Source organism: Mchenga conophoros, linkage group LG18 (genome assembly GCF_057382185.1).
Source record: "Mchenga conophoros isolate Kocher_MC1m ecotype Shallow Benthic linkage group LG18, M_conophoros_male_GT1.1, whole genome shotgun sequence".
NCBI lineage: Eukaryota > Metazoa > Chordata > Actinopteri > Cichliformes > Cichlidae > Mchenga > Mchenga conophoros.
Window position 1 is genome coordinate 6,535,124 of NC_140543.1, and position 17,465 is coordinate 6,552,588.

Here is a 17,465-nt window from a genome sequence, read left to right on the forward strand (position 1 = left end):
GACATAAAGCAGCGCAAACTGCAAGGCATGGAGGGAAAGTACAAAGGACTTCAGGCGAAGCTTGATAAAACACTGAACAAAAATAAAGAGTTGCTTCAAGAAAAAAAGCAACTAGAAATTAAACAGAAAGAAACGGACTCCAAGCTTGAAGGCGTGGAGGAAAAATACACCGCGCTGAAAATAAAGCTTGATAAAACAGTGCAAAGAAATAAGGATTTCCTACAAGACAAAGAACAATGGGAAATAAAGCAGAAAGAAGATAAACAAATTCTCCAGGACTTTGAGAGGAAAAACCAACAACTGCAAGACTGTTATAACCAACTGAACTCCAAAACAACTGAGCTGGAGGGGGAAAAGAAAAAAGTGCAAAAACAATGCTCAGAGATGCAGAGTAAGCTCAGTGACATGCTGAGAAAAAACACAGAACTGGAGAAACTTTCCAACAATTTGAAGTGCAAAAACACTGAGGTGCAGATGTTAAAGCAGCAAGTAGAGAAAACAAACAAAGACCTGCAGTGTACACTTCAAGAACTCGAGAGAAGTCAGCAGCTACAAGACGCACACAACAAATTACAACACAGTTATACAGAGATGCACGAGGCAAAGCTTATGCAGGAGGCCAAATGTAAAGAACTGAAAGAAAGGCTGGAAGAAAAACAAGCCAAATTAGAAGAAGTGGAGACAACATGCAGGAAACTTGAGAAGGAAAACACACAAACAATTGATGAGTTACGAACCCTCATCCTAGAGAAAAGAGTGCTCGTGGAAAAGATCACGGAAAAGAAGAAAAAACGCTTCCGCTTCTTCTGGAGAAAGAGCACTCCTGCTTTTTCTACTTTTTCTACTTTTCCTTCTGCTGATGTCACCCCGTCTTCCTCCTCCACCGTTGCATCGTAATTTTCACCTTAACTCCTAACACCTGCCCCCCCCCCTTTCTCTTTCACCCTCACCCCCCAACCAGTCCCGACAGTTGACTGGCCCCTCTAGAGCCTGGTTCTGTCATAGGTTTCTTCCTTTAAAGGGAGTTGTTCCTATCCACTGTCGCACCCAGTGCTTGCTCAGAGGGCATAGTTGGGGTTCTCTCTCCTCTCTTTCCTCCTTTCTATCCCTTTCCTTTACCCTCTTCTTTACCCCCCACCCCTCCCCCTTTTCTATTCCCCCGCTTTTCTATTTCCTTAATAATTTAATAATAAACACAATTGGCTACATTTTAAATGTGTCTGATCAACGTCTTCATTCAAGAATGAATTGTCTTTCTCACGGAGTCATGTGTATTTTGTGTTTTCCTCGGGCTGGTGAGCCCCGCGGTCGTTCAGCCCCGGAGTCCAGAGTTTTAGTGTTTTAATCACATTTAGTGTTACATTTTAGATCACCACAATAGGATATATTCATAATTTAGGATTCAGGCATTTGTTTTAGTTCAATATCGTAATCATTCTATGACTGAGTAGTTTACAGAACCTTCAGTCTGCACCAATAACTTCTGTTGGAGCTATTTGTTCTTATTTTTTTATTATTTTGAAATTAGTTAAAGTTTGTTGTTAGTTTACTTATATTTTGGGGTTTATTTACAAGTTTATTTGTAGGTTAATATTTGTTTCAATGTTTTGTTTGTTTGATGTTACCTTGTTAAATTAGTCAGTAAAAGCTGTAGGGCCATTTTGTTTCTATAAATAAAGAGACTGGTATAGGACCAGCATGCACTGGGGTGAGCCTATGGTTTTTTACTAGAGCAGGAGAAGCAGCAGGACGTAACTAAAAATGGATCTTGTTATTGCTTGCCAAACTGGATAAAATAAACCATAAAAACGCAACTTTAAAGTTTGGACAGTGGACTTCTTTTGCCTGCGTACGAAATATTATCTCAGTGCAGCAGTGGCTTGTGGACTTTTAATTGTGGGATGTTTGGTTTGTCAAACAAAAGGAATTGCCACTACAAAAAGTAAAAAACCTGCCCGTGGACAAAGGAATAATCCTTCATTAATGGATATGTTGGATATATGGATTTCAAGGATCACCGTCGAACTCGAATAAAAGTTACTGGATCGTCTGTAAGTACTCCAGACGGATTTGATGTTGAAGCCTGGATCAACATGTCACTCGTTCATCAAAGCTGGTGAGTGACAATATTGTTTAAGCCGTAAAGGAAAACGGTGAAGCTATTGGAGTTTAAAGACATTATTTCACTACAAAGACTGATGAACTGAGTTTTGATGTACTAAATTTGTGCATAATAGGATCACTAATTGAAACATGCCAACGCCCTCCGTGGAAATGTTTGTTCGGTGCAATCATGTTTGCGCTTTATGCTATGGATTCTCAGTGTGCTGTGCATCTTTATAATGTTTGAAATAATCCAAGAGGACAATAAAAATGTCGGATATTAAGAGTAAACAAGAGAGTAAACAAGAGGATGACACTCAGATGCAAGCAGAGAAAAGAAGCATCAAATTTACGCCAAAAGGTTTGGATTTGTATATAAAGACATGCCAAGAAAAGCGGAGTTCAATGTGTAAGCAAGCATCTAAGTACATGGGGAAAATTTCTGCTTTAATGACCTCACATGAGAACGTTAAGGAAGTGTCTTCTGAATTTGGGAAGTTTATTAAATGCTATCAAGATGCAAACGCTTTGCAAGAATCCTTTTTAAGTTTGCCACTGCCAGAAGATGAAGTGAAAAGGCAAAGCGCACATTTTCAGTCTAAGGTGACAGCATTCTCTGTTTTTATGGACAAAGTAAAGGTTTGGTTGCAGGAAGCAGGCGAGCCGTATACTGAACAAAGCAATACTGCTCTTAATGATCAAGCTGTTGAAAGTTTGGATGAAATAAATCCTGAAGACAGTGTCTCTAATATCTCAAGTGTAAAGCCACCTTCGAAAACATTGTCACAGCAAAGTCGAATTTCATCAACATCTTCCGCACGCATTAAAGCTGCGGCTGACAAGGCAGCGCTCATGGAGCGACTCGCTGCATTAAAGAAAAACATTCTATTGAAGCGCAAGAGGAAAAACTGAGAAAAGAAAAGGAGAAATTATCCTTGGAAACAGAGTTGGCAGCAACTAAGGCAAAGCTTCGTGTCTTAAAAATAAACTCAGTTTGTAGCTCTGAGCGTTCTGATGGAATGAACTCTTATTTTGAAAGAGGGCACGTACAAGAAGCGCCTTGTGCTGATACATTTGTTCCGGCAGAAAGAGATTACTCTGGTACAAATTCTGCATCTGAATCACAAGTAATCGTACCTCAAAACTCAATCAACTGGAAGCAGAACAAATTCCACTGTTCTGCATAGTTGTTTGTTTTGTTCACACAGCAATCATTTACTAGAGAATTGTAAGCAGTTTAAAGCTAAAATGCATCGGGATAAGTTGACTTTTATCAAGGAAAGGGGAATTTGTTTTGGTTGTTTAAAAGTTGGTCACATAAGCAAAGACTGTAGGAGTCATTTGAGACACAGCAGCTGAGCAAATGATCATTTCATGCTGAAGACATCCTCAGACAGATTTAAACACATACATAAACACAGCCTGGTGCCAATAACACAGCTAATGACACTGCTGTATCACTGGCTTTACTGATTAAAGACCATATCTGAAGGAAATCTTTGAACACAACAGAAAGTGACCTTTTAAACCTGCGACACTGATGCTGCATTCAAGGACCATTAAAAACATTTGAAAGGACTTAAGAACATGAAGAAAATGTGACTTGTTTCTCTGTAATGAAGCTGTTTTAGTGAAGAAAGTTGAAAGGTCACAGAGCGACTGCTGAATCTTCTGATCTAAACATGAACTCTGAACTTTGTGATGCTTCAGGAGGAAAACTGCTTCAGTTATTCTCTCAGATTAGTTTCATATTTTCTGCATCAGATTTGAGTGAGATCCTGGAATGAAGACAGAAGAAAAGACTTTGTTCAAAGTTTGATTTATAGTCAAACCTTCCAGTTTATTCACACAATAAAACATCAACACAATATATGAATTCATTCATTAAAATCACAGTTTTTCCTCATTTGTTTGATGATTTTGACAAACACAAACACACACACACACACATGGTCGGCCATACTCATAAAGAGAAATGTCGACATTGTTCAATACAAATATTCCAGAAACATTTAGAGGATAGAGAAGTTTACATTTTCATGTGGAGAAATATTTTAGTAAATCAAAATGATGATGAGCAGTGATAGCCTCCATAAACAGTCACAGGAAAGATCTCCTTTAAAAACTCAGAAACATCAAGAGAACAACTAGAAGATGTGGAGGTACCACCCATAATGTTTGACTGACAGCTGATCTCTGTGCAGAAATGATGGAGAGAAAATAAAATGAAACTAAAACACAGATTTAAACCCACAATATGAAAGACTTCAGTCTATTTCACTTTAATCAACTCAGCAGTATCTTCAAGTCCACTATAGTAAATCAACAGTCCAGCATAGAGCGGCTGAGTGAATGTGGTCTGGACTCTGTGGAGGAGAGTCATGGTTTCAGAGACGCTGTAGAAGGACAAAATACCTGCTCTGTGATCCAGGTACACTCCTACTCTGGAGGAACGAGGACCTGAGACACGAGTTTGGATGTTGTTGTACCAAAATGTAAAACTGTTGTTGTCACAATCTAATGACCAAGATTTGTCATTATGTCCAAACAAACATTCATTCCCACTCCCTGCTCTGCTGATATTCTTGTAAGCGACTGCTACATAAACTCTTCCCCCTCTCCACTCCACCTCCCAGTAACAACGTCCAGTCAGACTCTCTCTACTCAGGACCTGCCGCCATCCAGTGAATCTGTCTGGATGATCAGAATAAGACTGTTGTTGAATCACTGCTTGCACTTTTCTGTTCCCCTCTGACAATAACAGCCGTTTGAACGCTGTGTTTGGATCCAGTGTGATTTCACATGAATATTTTAAGAATTCAGCTCTGGTCTTTGGCTCTGGTGGATCTGACAGTAAAACATCCACTTCAGTGACTGTCAGTGAGATGTTTGTCCATTCCTCTCTCAGAATGTCCTGTAGTTTATCTCTGACCTCTGACACAGCTGCTGTCACATCCTCAAAGTAGCTCAGAGGACGGATATTGATGCTGGATGAGTCTGTAGACTCACTGAGTGCTGACAGTGAGGGGTAGTTGTGTAGAAACTGGATGTGATCCTCTGTGTGTGAGAGCTGCTTCAGCTCAGCATCTTTCCTCTTCAGCTCAGTGATCTCCTGCTCCAGCTTCTCCTGAAGCTCTTTGACTCGACTCACTTCAGTTTCCTGCTGGGATCTGATCTGCTGCTTCACATCAGAGCTTCTTTTCTGGATGAGATGGATCAGCTCAGTGAAGATCTTCTCACTGTGCTCCACTGTTTGATCAGCAGACTGATTGATGGCCTCCACCTCCTGTTGAAGCAGCTTCACATCTTTCTCTCTGTCCTGGATTCTCTGCTGGATGTTTTGTCGACTCACCTCCAGCTCTCTCTGCCTCTCAGTCCTTTCTGCTGCAGCTGAGACTGTGTCGTGGCCTTTATGTTCATCCACAGAGCAGAGATAACAGATACTCTGCTGATCAGTACGGCAGAACATCTTCATCACCTCATCATGACGAGAGCAGATCTTCTCCTGGAGCTTCTTGGAGGGCTCCACCAGCTTGTGTTTCTTTAATGAAGCTGCAACAATATTATGAGTCTGAAGGTGTTTCTCACAGTAAGATGCCAGACAGAATAAACAGGACCTGAAGGCTTTCATTTTTCTTCCAGTGCAGACATCACAGGCCACATCTTCAGGTCCAGCATAGCAGTGATCAGCAGGAGCAGCTTGGAGTCCAGTCTTCTTCAGCTCCTCCACTAAATCTGCTAACATGGTGCTTTTCACCAGGACAGGCCTCGCTGTGAAAGTCTGTCTGCACTGAGGGCAGCTGTAGATTTTCTTCTTTTCCTCTTCATCCCAGAAGCTTTTAATACAGTTCATGCAGTAGCTGTGTCCACAGGGAATAGTCACCGGATCCTTCAGTAGATCCAAACAGACTGAACAGCAGATTTTTGTTTGATCCATTTGATTCATGTGCTGTGCCGTTTCACCGTCTCTCAGTGACTGTCAGACAGTTTCACTTCCTCTGAACAGAAACAACCTCTGTGCTCTGAAGGGAAACAGATCTCTGCTCTTGTTCACCTCCTACAGGAAATGAGGCTCACCAGCAACTGCATTTACACCATGTTGTTTAGACCCATCCTGATACAGACACATCTGTGAAGGGAGGCACTAAAGAAATATTCTTACAGAGCGACCAAGAGCCAATCACATGATGCAGGGTGTGGTATGTTTGGTTACAGCATGCAGTAACAAGTCTGACCCAGTTAACCTTTAACAATTCATTTCTTCATGGTGCAAATATATAGTAGACTCAGGAGTTTAACTCAGTTTTCTTGGCCTTTGTTTATCGTTTCATTTAAAATCTTAATGGGTAAAGATCATCATAATTACATATGAAATTATATGTACAAATTATATGTTCCATTACACTATTAACAGCACAGATTATACAGCAAACATCAGATTCATGGATGGAGCCAGAGGCTAAATGACTGTTCAGTCCTCTTTAGGAAACGATCTTCATATGACGACAAACACGACAACAATCAGCTGTCAAACTGTACAAGAAGTTCACAGTAATGTAAAAGAAGTTATATCACTTTATTTTTAAATGTACGCACTCAGGGTCAGGACTGAAGACACTGATCGAGAAAATACTCTAAATATAAATATTCACCTAAACATTCAAAATTATTCAATTGCATGAAAAGAAATATGAACTCTCTACAATACTGGCTTCTGATTGGTTGAAAAAGCAGGTGCTGAACTTCAGAAGAGCTAAAGCTGCAAAACTGTGTAAACCCAGAGTGGATGCTGCCCTCTGACCTTTCAGAAGTACGATCTTTTTATGAAGACACAGAGGCAGAGTTATTATTCATCACTTTAAAGATGATATTCGTTATCTGTTCTTCACTCGTTGTCTAGTAAAGTCCAGAGAATGAGACACATGATTTCAAAACATACAGCTGCATGTTAGAGATCACAGAGTTCTTCAGTCTCATGAGAACTCATGGAGACTAAATGTCAGACACATCAACAGTAAATGTCGTTCCTCCCCCCGTCAGTTTGTGTCCTCCACACTTGTTTACACAAACATCTGAGGTTTGAACAGTGTGCAAAACCACATGTTACAAAGCTGCTGAGCTACTGAATACTGGAATATTTCATTCAATATCACCATCTGACCAAAGGACAAACACAGAGAGGATTAGAGCGCCAAACTTTGTTTCAAACTGTTTCCGATTTTAGAGGCAAAAAGCAGAATTTCTACCTGGACAAAGAAATCAAAGCAGGAGCAAAACAAGCTTTTTACATTTATTCAAAGGCATTATGTGAATGTACTCTGAGCCACAGCCTCCTAAAGTAAAGACATTTGATCATCTAAACCAGACAGAGTCATGTTTTCAGCAGTGTCTGTGTCCTCCATATAGACCATGCCATGGTCCACCTAGGGTGACCAGGTGTCTGACTTTATGTGGGACTACACAGCGCTCAGTCCTTGTTTACCTGTGCCACACACACATTGAGCCAATGTCCAGTTTCTTTATTGACTCTAGTTTCTGTCGATCGGTAGGCCCACAAAAAAACCCTGTACAGGAAGTAGATTTCATCTCTCTGATAAAAGGAGTTCTAATCCCTGATCCTATGAGTCTGACCCAGTAGATAATATTGATATGATCATATTTATGCCTTTGTTGTTTCACAAAGGGTTAAAAACATTCACAGGTTGGACTGTGGTTCTCCTTTTAGCGTCTCTGCTGGAATTTTAACTGTGAACCTCTTAGATCCAAACTTCTGAACTGCTCATCTCACAGAGGACAAAAGGGAAGAACCCCGAATCTCTTCTTCACCTCACTTTTATACCTGCTCACCCTTTCTCCCCCCTTCCCTCAGTGGACGTCACATCTTCACACTTGGGCCAATCAGGTTGTTGACATTTGATCATCTGATGTCCACCCACACCTCATCTCTCTCTCTCTCTCTGATTTACAAGATTTAACACAAAGTTTAAACTTTAAAATCACTTCATTACATTTTCTTTGTTATTCTTAACACAGAAAATTCACATTCAAAAACTTAACACAGAATAAAACAGAGTAGCCAGTAGTGGGACATGGTTCCAGCAACTCTGATGGTGACGGCCCGTTTGAAGCTGAAGCTCCGGCACGTGTGTCAAAAAATCAACACACTGCTTCAGAAACGCTGTGCTGAGGCTTGGTTTGACTGAACAGAGTCACGTGATCAATGACGTCTGAAGCTTCATTCAGCACGTCACTGCTTCAGTACCTGATTCAATGATTTATAAGGAATTGAACCATTGGTGGGATTTTTGCCGTGTTTTGGTGATTTTGTGAGAGCGAATCAGTGTGTCACATAATTATAGACATGGAGCCAGGAAGAGAGGACGCTCTGCCTGTTCCTGAATAAAAACCAGTTCATCAGCATTTCTGCTCCCAGGTCTAAAATGTACATAAGAAATATGATGTACACATAATTATAATGATATAACTTATAGTATATTATATATAAACGTACCAGTCTGCTGGTTAATTACATAATCAGGTGGAGGCAGTGACCTCACAACCTCCTATAAGCTTTAAGTTAAGGTTACTTTATTTATACCCACAGGTAAATTTGCTTTACAGAACAATGATAGCATTTGGCCTCCCTTCACAAACACACACACCTAATGAAACCTGACAAAACACATATTTTAATTAAACAAAGTGAATCAAATCAAAAACAATTCTTATTGAGTTCAGTGACAGCAGCAGGGACAAAGCTGTTTTTATAATGCTTTGTCCTGCATCTTGGAACTAGAAACCTCCGTCCTGAAGAAAGAAGCTAAATCCACCCCGTAGAGGATGGGAACCATTTTTAAGGATTGATTAAGCCATCTGTGGTACCTGTTTAGAGTACAGGGAGTCTAAACAGGCCTGTGACTCATCTATCAGACGACTGGACCATCTCACTCACTAATTCAGTCAATTTTTCCCTGTGACAGAGGTCTGACTGAACCATGGCACCAAACAAAAAGATAAAACAGACTCAATAAAAGAACAAGAAAACAAAGTTCAAATCTTTCGCTCAATGTGGAAATGAGCAAGTTTCCTGAGGCAGTAAAGGCACTGGTGACCCTTTTTACAGACCGATTTGCAATAAAAGTTCAGTTTTTCATTGATTATGGTCCCAAGATATTTATATGATTGCACTTGCTCTATTTTCTGACCTTTAATTAAAGTGACTCTGTGCCCATTTAGTTGTTTCCTAAAATCAATAACCATATCTTTTGTTTTAGATATGTTCAATTGGAGATAAGACTCCTCCCACCACTGAACAAAGTCATCAATGACTGGACCGTGGTGAGTTTCACCCTCTTTCAGTAAGCTGACAATAACAAAGTCATCTGTAAATTTAATGATGGCCCTGTTTTCATATCTGCTCTGACACGTGTTTGTAAAGAGAATGAATAATAAGGGCGATAAGAGACCCTGGAGGAGAAGCTGTGGAGGAGAACACTGGGTCAGACAGAACCCCATTTATTCTCACTCTTTGTGACCTGTCAGTTAAAAGATCTAAAATCCAGCAAACCAGGTTTTTCCTGATTTCAAACTCTTCTAAAAGTCTTTTCATTAAAATATGGGGCTGTATTGTATTAAAAGCTGAAGAAAAATCAATGAAAAGAAGTCTTGCAAAAGTCCCTTTACTCTCTACATGTTTAAGAATCAGATTTAGTCCAAAGCGCGTCCTGCACTCCTCTGTTGGGCCTGTACGCAAATTGCATTGGATCCAGCTGATATTCAGTCTCTTCCATAATCACATTTCTGAGGATTTTTTCAAAGACTTTCATGACAACTCAGGTGAGGCAACAGGCCTGAAGTCATTCAGGACGTTTGGACGACTAGATTTAGGGACATGAACGACGACAGCTTCCTTCCAAAGCGAGGGCACATTTTGTATTTGAAAGGATTTATTGAAAATAAGCTGAAATTTAGGACTGAGCTCTTTAGCACAAGATTTAATTAGGCGGCACTAATGTTATCAGGGCCCTGGCTCTTGTTCACATTAACTGTATGAAAGGCCTTTTGGACATCGCTGAGTTCAGTGATGAAGTGTTGAGTATCTTTCAGTTTCTGTTTCAGTTCAGAAGAACTAAAACGAGCATCAAGCATATTCAAATCTCTGTCTGGCTTAAAACCGTCTACAATGATCTGACTGCTGCTCTGGGGATTTTGAAACCCTGATATGGTTTTCATACAAGTCCAGGCAGACCCAAAATTTTTTGCAGCAAATTTGCTTTCAAGAAGGTTTTTGTAGATCTGTTTTGCTTTCAAGAGCTCGATTTTCAAGTCTTTGGTGACTGCCTGAAAGTCAGTAACAGCCCCCTCTTTTAAAGCCTGTCTCTTTTTCCTTTAACAGGATTTGATGCATTTGGTGACCCATGGCTTATTGTTAGGGTACACTTTAGCACGCTTAAGGGGTATAATCATGTCTTTACAAAAAACTGCATATGAGCTAACATCCACCAAAGCATCAAGACTGAATAAAACCTTCCCAATCTGTAAATTTAAAACATTCCTGCAAGGTAAGCACAGATTCTTCTGACCACATGATTGATTGATGATAACATAATTTTTTCACCTCCCAAAAATTCATGTTCAAAGCAACATATCAGCCCGATATCACACAGAACTGTCACATGACATCAAACACAAGCTGTCAGCTCTGCAGAGTGGGCAATCATAATGAAGCAGTTCATTATAAGCTGCAGACTCAAGCTGCTCTTCATATATTTGTCCACCAGATGTCACCAAAGAGGACTGTGATGAAAGCTTCGAGTAATGAACCGTTTTTCATTACAAGCTTGGCCAACTGACTACAATCTACAATAAACTAATATGGCTTTTCAATCCTCTCTTCAATCACTTGGTACCACCAGGAACCTTTAAATGGGCACTCAAGCTGCCTGGAGACTGTTTTGTCGTGCACATCAGAGAAACCACAGGTAAGTGTCACAGGCTGGGTCTCTGACCCAGCGCTCTGAGTTCATGTTTGTATTTGTCTCATTTTGTTATGTGATTAGTTTTGTGTCATTTCCTATCTGTCTTTAGTTTGGGCAGTTATTGTTTATTGTTCCTCTGGTTTTCTATGTTTTGGGTTCTTGTATTATTCATCACGCATTAGGTTTGTTAAGTTTGTGTTCTCATGTTTTAGTTTTAGTATTTCCTGTTTTATTCTGACAATGTCATGTGTTCTTTGTTCATTGTATTTAGCTTTCCTCTCCTGGTCCTGTCATTAGGTTTATGTCTGTCAGCTGTTTTTCCCCCATGTGTCGCCACTTCCCCTGATCACCTCATGTCTGTATTTAAGCCTTTTGTTTTCTTCATGCCATTGTTGGTTCGTCTGTTTATCTCACCAGAGTTACAGTTATAGTCATAGCCTGTTATTTTTCCACCGCAGTCATAGTTATAGTTTTTTGGTCTTAGTACCTTTAGTGTTTTTGTTTCTTAGTGTTTTGCCTGTTTGCTTTGGTCTCTTGGTTCATTCCCTGCCGTCATCGCAATAAAGGTTCACTTTTCTGTTAATCATTACAATTCCTCGTCATCATCTGCTTTTGGGTCCTGTTTCCACATACATCGGCGCACCCCGCCGTGACAGTAAGATAATCTTATCCAAAAGGTCAGTGTAACAGTATTGTTTTCCACCAGCTTAACCAAACTTCCCACACTAACTGGAATTTCTTTTCCCAGGCAAACATTAAACAGCAGCAGCTGGAAAACTGGAAAACCTAAAGCCAAATAATCAATAAAACATAACAAACTTTTGTATGAGTGAGTATTGATAAACTGAGCATAATTAAACCTCAGTGAAACCACATATAAGTTCTGGTAACTGGCACATATTTATGTTTAATATGTTGTTTTATATTTTGATCAGTTTCAGGTGTTTGTGCGACTGTGTTAACCATCAGTAAAACCACATATAAATCACACTTCTGTGTTTAACAATTACAACACTTGATGCTGTTTTTCTGATTCAGGATTATGTGTGTGATGAGTTGGCCACACAGTTCTTATCTTTCTGCTTCAGACACACACAAAACTGCCGAGGTTGAAGCTGGCTTCAGTCTCTTTCTACCCCAGGTCTCACCACATTTCCAAAATGTAAACTCTGAGTCTCATAAGAAATGTGGTTCAAAAAGATGTGCTGATCTATGAATGCATCCTTACTGAAAGCTAAAGATGTCCAGCAGACAAAAACAGCAGCTGAATGAACAGTTATCATGAGCGAGTGTACAAACACTATCACAGGAAATAACAGAAATAAACTGTAGTTTCATTTATACCTGTAGTATTTTTTCAGCTCCATGTCATCTTCCAATATGTCAAAATATGATTTCATTGTATCTTAAACAAATACAAACTTCTTTCTTCCCCCCAGAGAGCCAACAGTTTACTATCAGAACTGAGGCTGATCATTAACAGGGAGCAGCAGGTAACAAGGTCATCAGCAGTGGAGGAAAGTATGGAAGTAATACTCAGCTTCATATTTGAAGATACTCGAGTATCTTAGCTGCAGGTCTGGAACAATGGTTTTATTTCCTTTCCCATTAAACATCTCACACAGCCCCTCATCTGTGACCCTTAGCAAACCCACTGGATATCTACCTGCACATAAAGGAGATCAGATCAGTTCCATCTAGACCAGCTGTAACAGGAAAATGCTGCTTACACTTTGATGCATCACTTTCAGTTTGTCATATAAGACAATATATCAGATTGAGGCATTATTTTCCTGCAGTGAGTAAATCTACTTTGTACTTTACTCTTTTCTTTTAGGTAAAGGCTCTAAACAGTACTTGTACACTGTGGAAATCCCATAAGAACGTCTCCTGAACTCTGAAAAATAACAAAACAAAGACTAAAAGGAGGTCATGGGTGCTGATGATGATGCTGATGATGATGAGGAGTAGCATGCATTTAAAAAGTGACTGATGTCCTAGAATACAACAGAACAGTGTCTCTACAAACTTATGAAAACATGACAGTCTTGCATTAGTTTGTATTCTTATGATTTCAAAAAACGAGGGAAAAATCTCCTTGAAATGCACAATTCCTTTTTGTTATTTCTTAGTGTGTGACGTATTTTATTGGCTTTATGATTGGTGCAAACAGTTTCCTGATTCATAATGGAAATAGATTTTAGACACAGGAGGAACACGCAGTGATCAGCAGGAGCAGCTTGGAGTCCAGTCTTCTTCACACTGAGGAGGGACATATATGCAGGAACAGTTGTCATAACTGTTACAACCACCAGATGGCGAAAGAGTCCCACTGCAACTTTAAGCCATGAAGGATGTGTCTTGATGTTTGCTTGTGATAAATCTGCTTTATGTGAGTCTTTTTCAGAAAGTAACAGTAATATGTCTGATTATATGACTTTAATCAGTAAAGTCTCGCTTTGCTAGAAATAAATAAATCAATAATAAAATTGTAAACATGCAGCTGTATGTTAGAAGTCAAAGGGTCCTTAAGTCTTCTGTAAATTGACGGGGATCAAATGAAGGACACAAGTATCTGTTCTTACTCTAATAAATGCTGCTTTAATATCCAACAGACTATTTTCCTTCCTCATCAGCAGCAAACAGCTCGACTGCGTCTGTGCATTTGTGTCCTCCATACTTGTTTCCACAGACATCTCAGGCTTGATGCCACGATGCAGTGTAGAAACCTGACAACCCTCTGACTCATGTTCAAATGTTCAAGGACATTTCTCAGGATCATGTATGACCCCTTTTTGACATTTGGACTTTCATTAATAATATTTGTGTTTCTGAGTCATTTTTGTGGAGACTTCTGTCCAACGTAGTGTCCAAATGAAGCCTGAAGCTTTTCTTCACCCTCTTGTCAGATGGTCAGCAACAAAACTCTGTTCCAACCAATGTCTGATAAGAGATGAGACACAGCAGCTGAGCAAATGATCATTTCATGCTGAAGACATCCTCAGACAGAATTAAATACATACATAAACACAGCCTGGTGCCAATAACACAGCTAATGACACTGCTGTATCACTGGCTTTACTGATTAAAGACCATATCTGAAGGAAATCTTTGAACACAACAGAAAGTGACCTTTTAAACCTGCGACACTGATGCTGCATTCAAGGACCATTAAAAACATATGAAAGGACTTAAGAACATGAAGAAAATGTGACTTGTTTCTCTGTAATGAAGCTGTTTTAGTGAAGAAAGTTGAAAGGTCACAGAGCGACTGCTGAATCTTCTGCTCTAAACATGAACTCTGAACTTTGTGATGCTTCAGGAGGAAAACTGCTTCAGTTATTCTCTCAGATTAGTTTCATATTTTCTGCGTCAGATTTGAGTGAGATCCTGGAATGAAGACAGAAGAAAAGACTTTGTTCAAAGTTTGATTTATAGTCAAACCTTCCAGTTTATTCACACAATAAAACATCAACACAATATATGAATTCATTCATTAAAATCACAGTTTTTCCTCATTTGTTTGATGATTTTGACAAAAACAAACACAAACACACACACATGGTCTGCCATACTCATAAAGAGAAATGTCGACATTTTTCAATACAAATATTCCAGAAACATTTAGAGGATAGAGAAGTTTACATTTTCATGTGGAGAAATATTTTAGTAAATCAAAATGATGATGAGCAGTGATAGCCTCCATAAACAGTCACAGGAAAGATCTCCTTTAAAAACTGAGAAACATCAAGAGAACAACTAGAAGATGTGGAGGTACCACCCATAATGTTTGACTGACAGCTGATCTCTGTGCAGAAATGATGGAGAGAAAATAAAATGAAACTAAAATACAGATTTAAACCCACAATATGAAAGACTTCAGTCTATTTCACTTTAATCAACTCAGCTGTGTCTCCATATTTATAGTAAAGACTCAGTCCAGCATAGAGCGGCTGAGTGAATGTGGTCTGGACTCTGTGGAGGAGAGTCATGGTTTCAGAGACGCTGTAGAAGGACAAAATACCTGCTCTGTGATCCAGGTACACTCCTACTCTGGAGGAACGAGGACCTGAGACAGGAGTTTGGATGTTGTTGTACCAAAATGTATAACTGTTGTTGTTACAATCTAATGACCAAGATTTGTCATTATGTCCAAATTTAGATTCATTACTATTCCCTGCTCTGCTGATATTCTTGTATGCGACTGCTACATAAACTCTCCCTCTCCACTCCACCTCCCAGTAACAACGTCCAGTCAGACTCTCTCTACTCAGGACCTGCCACCAATAAGTGAATCTGTCTGGATGATCAGAATAAGACTGTTGTTGATTCATTAATGTTGCTTTTCTGTTCCCCTCTGATAATAACAGCTGTTTGTTTGCTGTGTTTGGATCCAGTGTGATTTCACATGAATATTTTAAGAATCCAGCTCTGGTCTTTGGCTCTGCTTGTGGATCTGACAGTAAAACATCCACTTCAGTGACTGTCAGTGAGATGTTTGTCCATTCCTCTCTCAGAATGTCCTGTAGTTTATCTCTGACCTCTGACACAGCTGCTGTCACATCCTCAAAGTAGCTCAGAGGACGGATATTGATGCTGGATGAGTCTGTAGACTCACTGAGTGCTGACAGTGAGGGGTAGTTGTGTAGAAACTGGATGTGATCCTCTGTGTGTGAGAGCTGCTTCAGCTCAGCATCTTTCCTCTTCAGCTCAGTGATCTCCTGCTCCAGCTTCTCCTGAAGCTCTTTGACTCGACTCACTTCAGTTTCCTGCTGGGATCTGATCTGCTGCTTCACATCAGAGCTTCTTTTCTGGATGAGATGGATCAGCTCAGTGAAGATCTTCTCACTGTGCTCCACTGTTTGATCAGCAGACTGATTGATGGCCTCCACCTCCTGTTGAAGCAGCTTCACATCTTTCTCTCTGTCCTGGATTCTCTGCTGGATGTTTTGTCGACTCACCTCCAGCTCTCTCTGCCTCTCAGTCCTTTCTGCTGCAGCTGAGACTGTGTCGTGGCCTTTATGTTCATCCACAGAGCAGAGATAACAGATACTCTGCTGATCAGTACGGCAGAACATCTTCATCACCTCATCATGACGAGAGCAGATGTTCTCCTGGAGCTTCTTGGAGGGCTCCACCAGCTTATGTTTCTTTAATGGAGCCACATCATAATGAGGCTGAAGGTGTTTCTCACAGTAAGATGCCAGACAGAATAAACAGGACTTGAATGCTTTCATTTTTCTTCCAGTGCAGAAATCACAGGCCACATCTTCAGGTCCAGCATAGCAGTGATCAGCAGGAGCAGCTTGGAGTCCAGTCTTCTTCAGCTCCTCCACTAAATCTGCTAACATGGTGTTTTTCTCCAGGACAGGCCTCGCTGTGAAAGTCCTCCGGCACTGAGGGCAGCTGTAGATTTTCTTCTTTTCCTCTTCATCCCAGAAGCTTTTAATACAGTTCATGCAGTAGCTGTGTCCACAGGGAATAGCCACCGGATCCTTCAGTAGATCCAAACAGACTGAACAGCAGAATTTTGTTTGATCCATTTGATTCATGTGCTGTGCCGTTTCACCGTCTCTCAGTGACTGTCAGACAGTTTCACTTCCTCTGAACAGAAACAACCTCTGTGCTCTGAAGGGAAACAGATCTCTGCTCTTGTTCACCTCCTACAGGAAATGAGGCTCACCAGCAACTGCATTTACACCATGTTGTTTAGACCCATCCTGATACAGACACATCTGTGAAGGGAGGCACTAAAGAAATATTCTTACAGAGCGACCAAAAGCCAATCACATGATGCTGGGTGTGGTATGTTTGGTTACAACATGCAGTAACAAGTCTGACCCAGTTAAAGTTTAATAGTTTAACTTTACGTGGATGTTTGAAATTGAAGTTTTATAGGACTCTCTGTTTAATTGTTGTTTTGTTTGGAGCGATGGTTCTTTTTATTTAAATAATTGATGATAATTTGATATATTTGATTATTTATTACTGGTGCAAACAATTCATTTCTTCATGGTGCAAATATATAGTTGACTCAGGAGTTTAACTCAGTTTTCTTGGCCTTTGTTTATCGTTTCATTTGAAATCTTAATGGGTAAAGATCATCATAATTACATATGAAATTATATGTGCAAATTATATGTTCCATTACACTTTTAACAGCACAGATTATACAGCAAACATCAGATTCATGGATGGAGCCAGAGGCTAAATGACTGTTCAGTCCTCTTTAGGAAACGATCTTCATATGACGACAAACACGACAACAATCAGCTGTCAAACTGTACAAGAAGTTCACAGTAATGTAAAAGAAGTTATATCACTTTATTTTTAAACGTACGCACTCAGGGTCAGGACTGAAGACACTGATCGAGAAAATACTCT

The 17,465-nt window shown here is 39.9% G+C and overlaps 2 protein-coding genes and 1 pseudogene across 3 annotated transcripts; 1 reads left to right on the forward strand and 2 right to left on the reverse strand.

Moving 5' to 3' along the window:
• Nucleotides 1–2,373: 2,373 nt before the first annotated feature.
• LOC146553095 (uncharacterized) lies at nt 2,374–3,290 on the forward strand (annotated as a pseudogene).
• A 616-nt stretch (nt 3,291–3,906) lies between these two features.
• LOC146553096 (tripartite motif-containing protein 16-like) lies at nt 3,907–6,236 on the reverse strand. Its single transcript, XM_085255723.1, has one exon. It carries the CDS (start codon nt 6,047–6,049, stop codon nt 4,376–4,378), a length of 1,674 nt encoding a protein of 557 aa, XP_085111849.1. The 5' UTR covers nt 6,050–6,236; the 3' UTR covers nt 3,907–4,375.
• An 8,260-nt stretch (nt 6,237–14,496) lies between these two features.
• LOC146553097 (tripartite motif-containing protein 16-like) lies at nt 14,497–16,825 on the reverse strand. Of its 2 annotated transcripts, XM_085255725.1 has the most exons (2): nt 15,842–16,825; nt 14,497–15,134 (listed from the first exon to the last, which is right to left on the reverse strand). In XM_085255725.1, the coding sequence occupies exons 1-2, from the start codon at nt 16,631–16,633 to the stop codon at nt 15,078–15,080; spliced, it is 849 nt and encodes a 282-aa protein (XP_085111851.1). In that variant the 5' UTR covers nt 16,634–16,825; the 3' UTR covers nt 14,497–15,077. The 2 variants fall into 2 exon arrangements, with proteins under 2 accessions (XP_085111851.1, XP_085111850.1); XM_085255724.1 differs by having other exon boundaries at nt 14,497–16,825.
• Between the last annotated feature and the right edge of the window lie 640 nt (nt 16,826–17,465).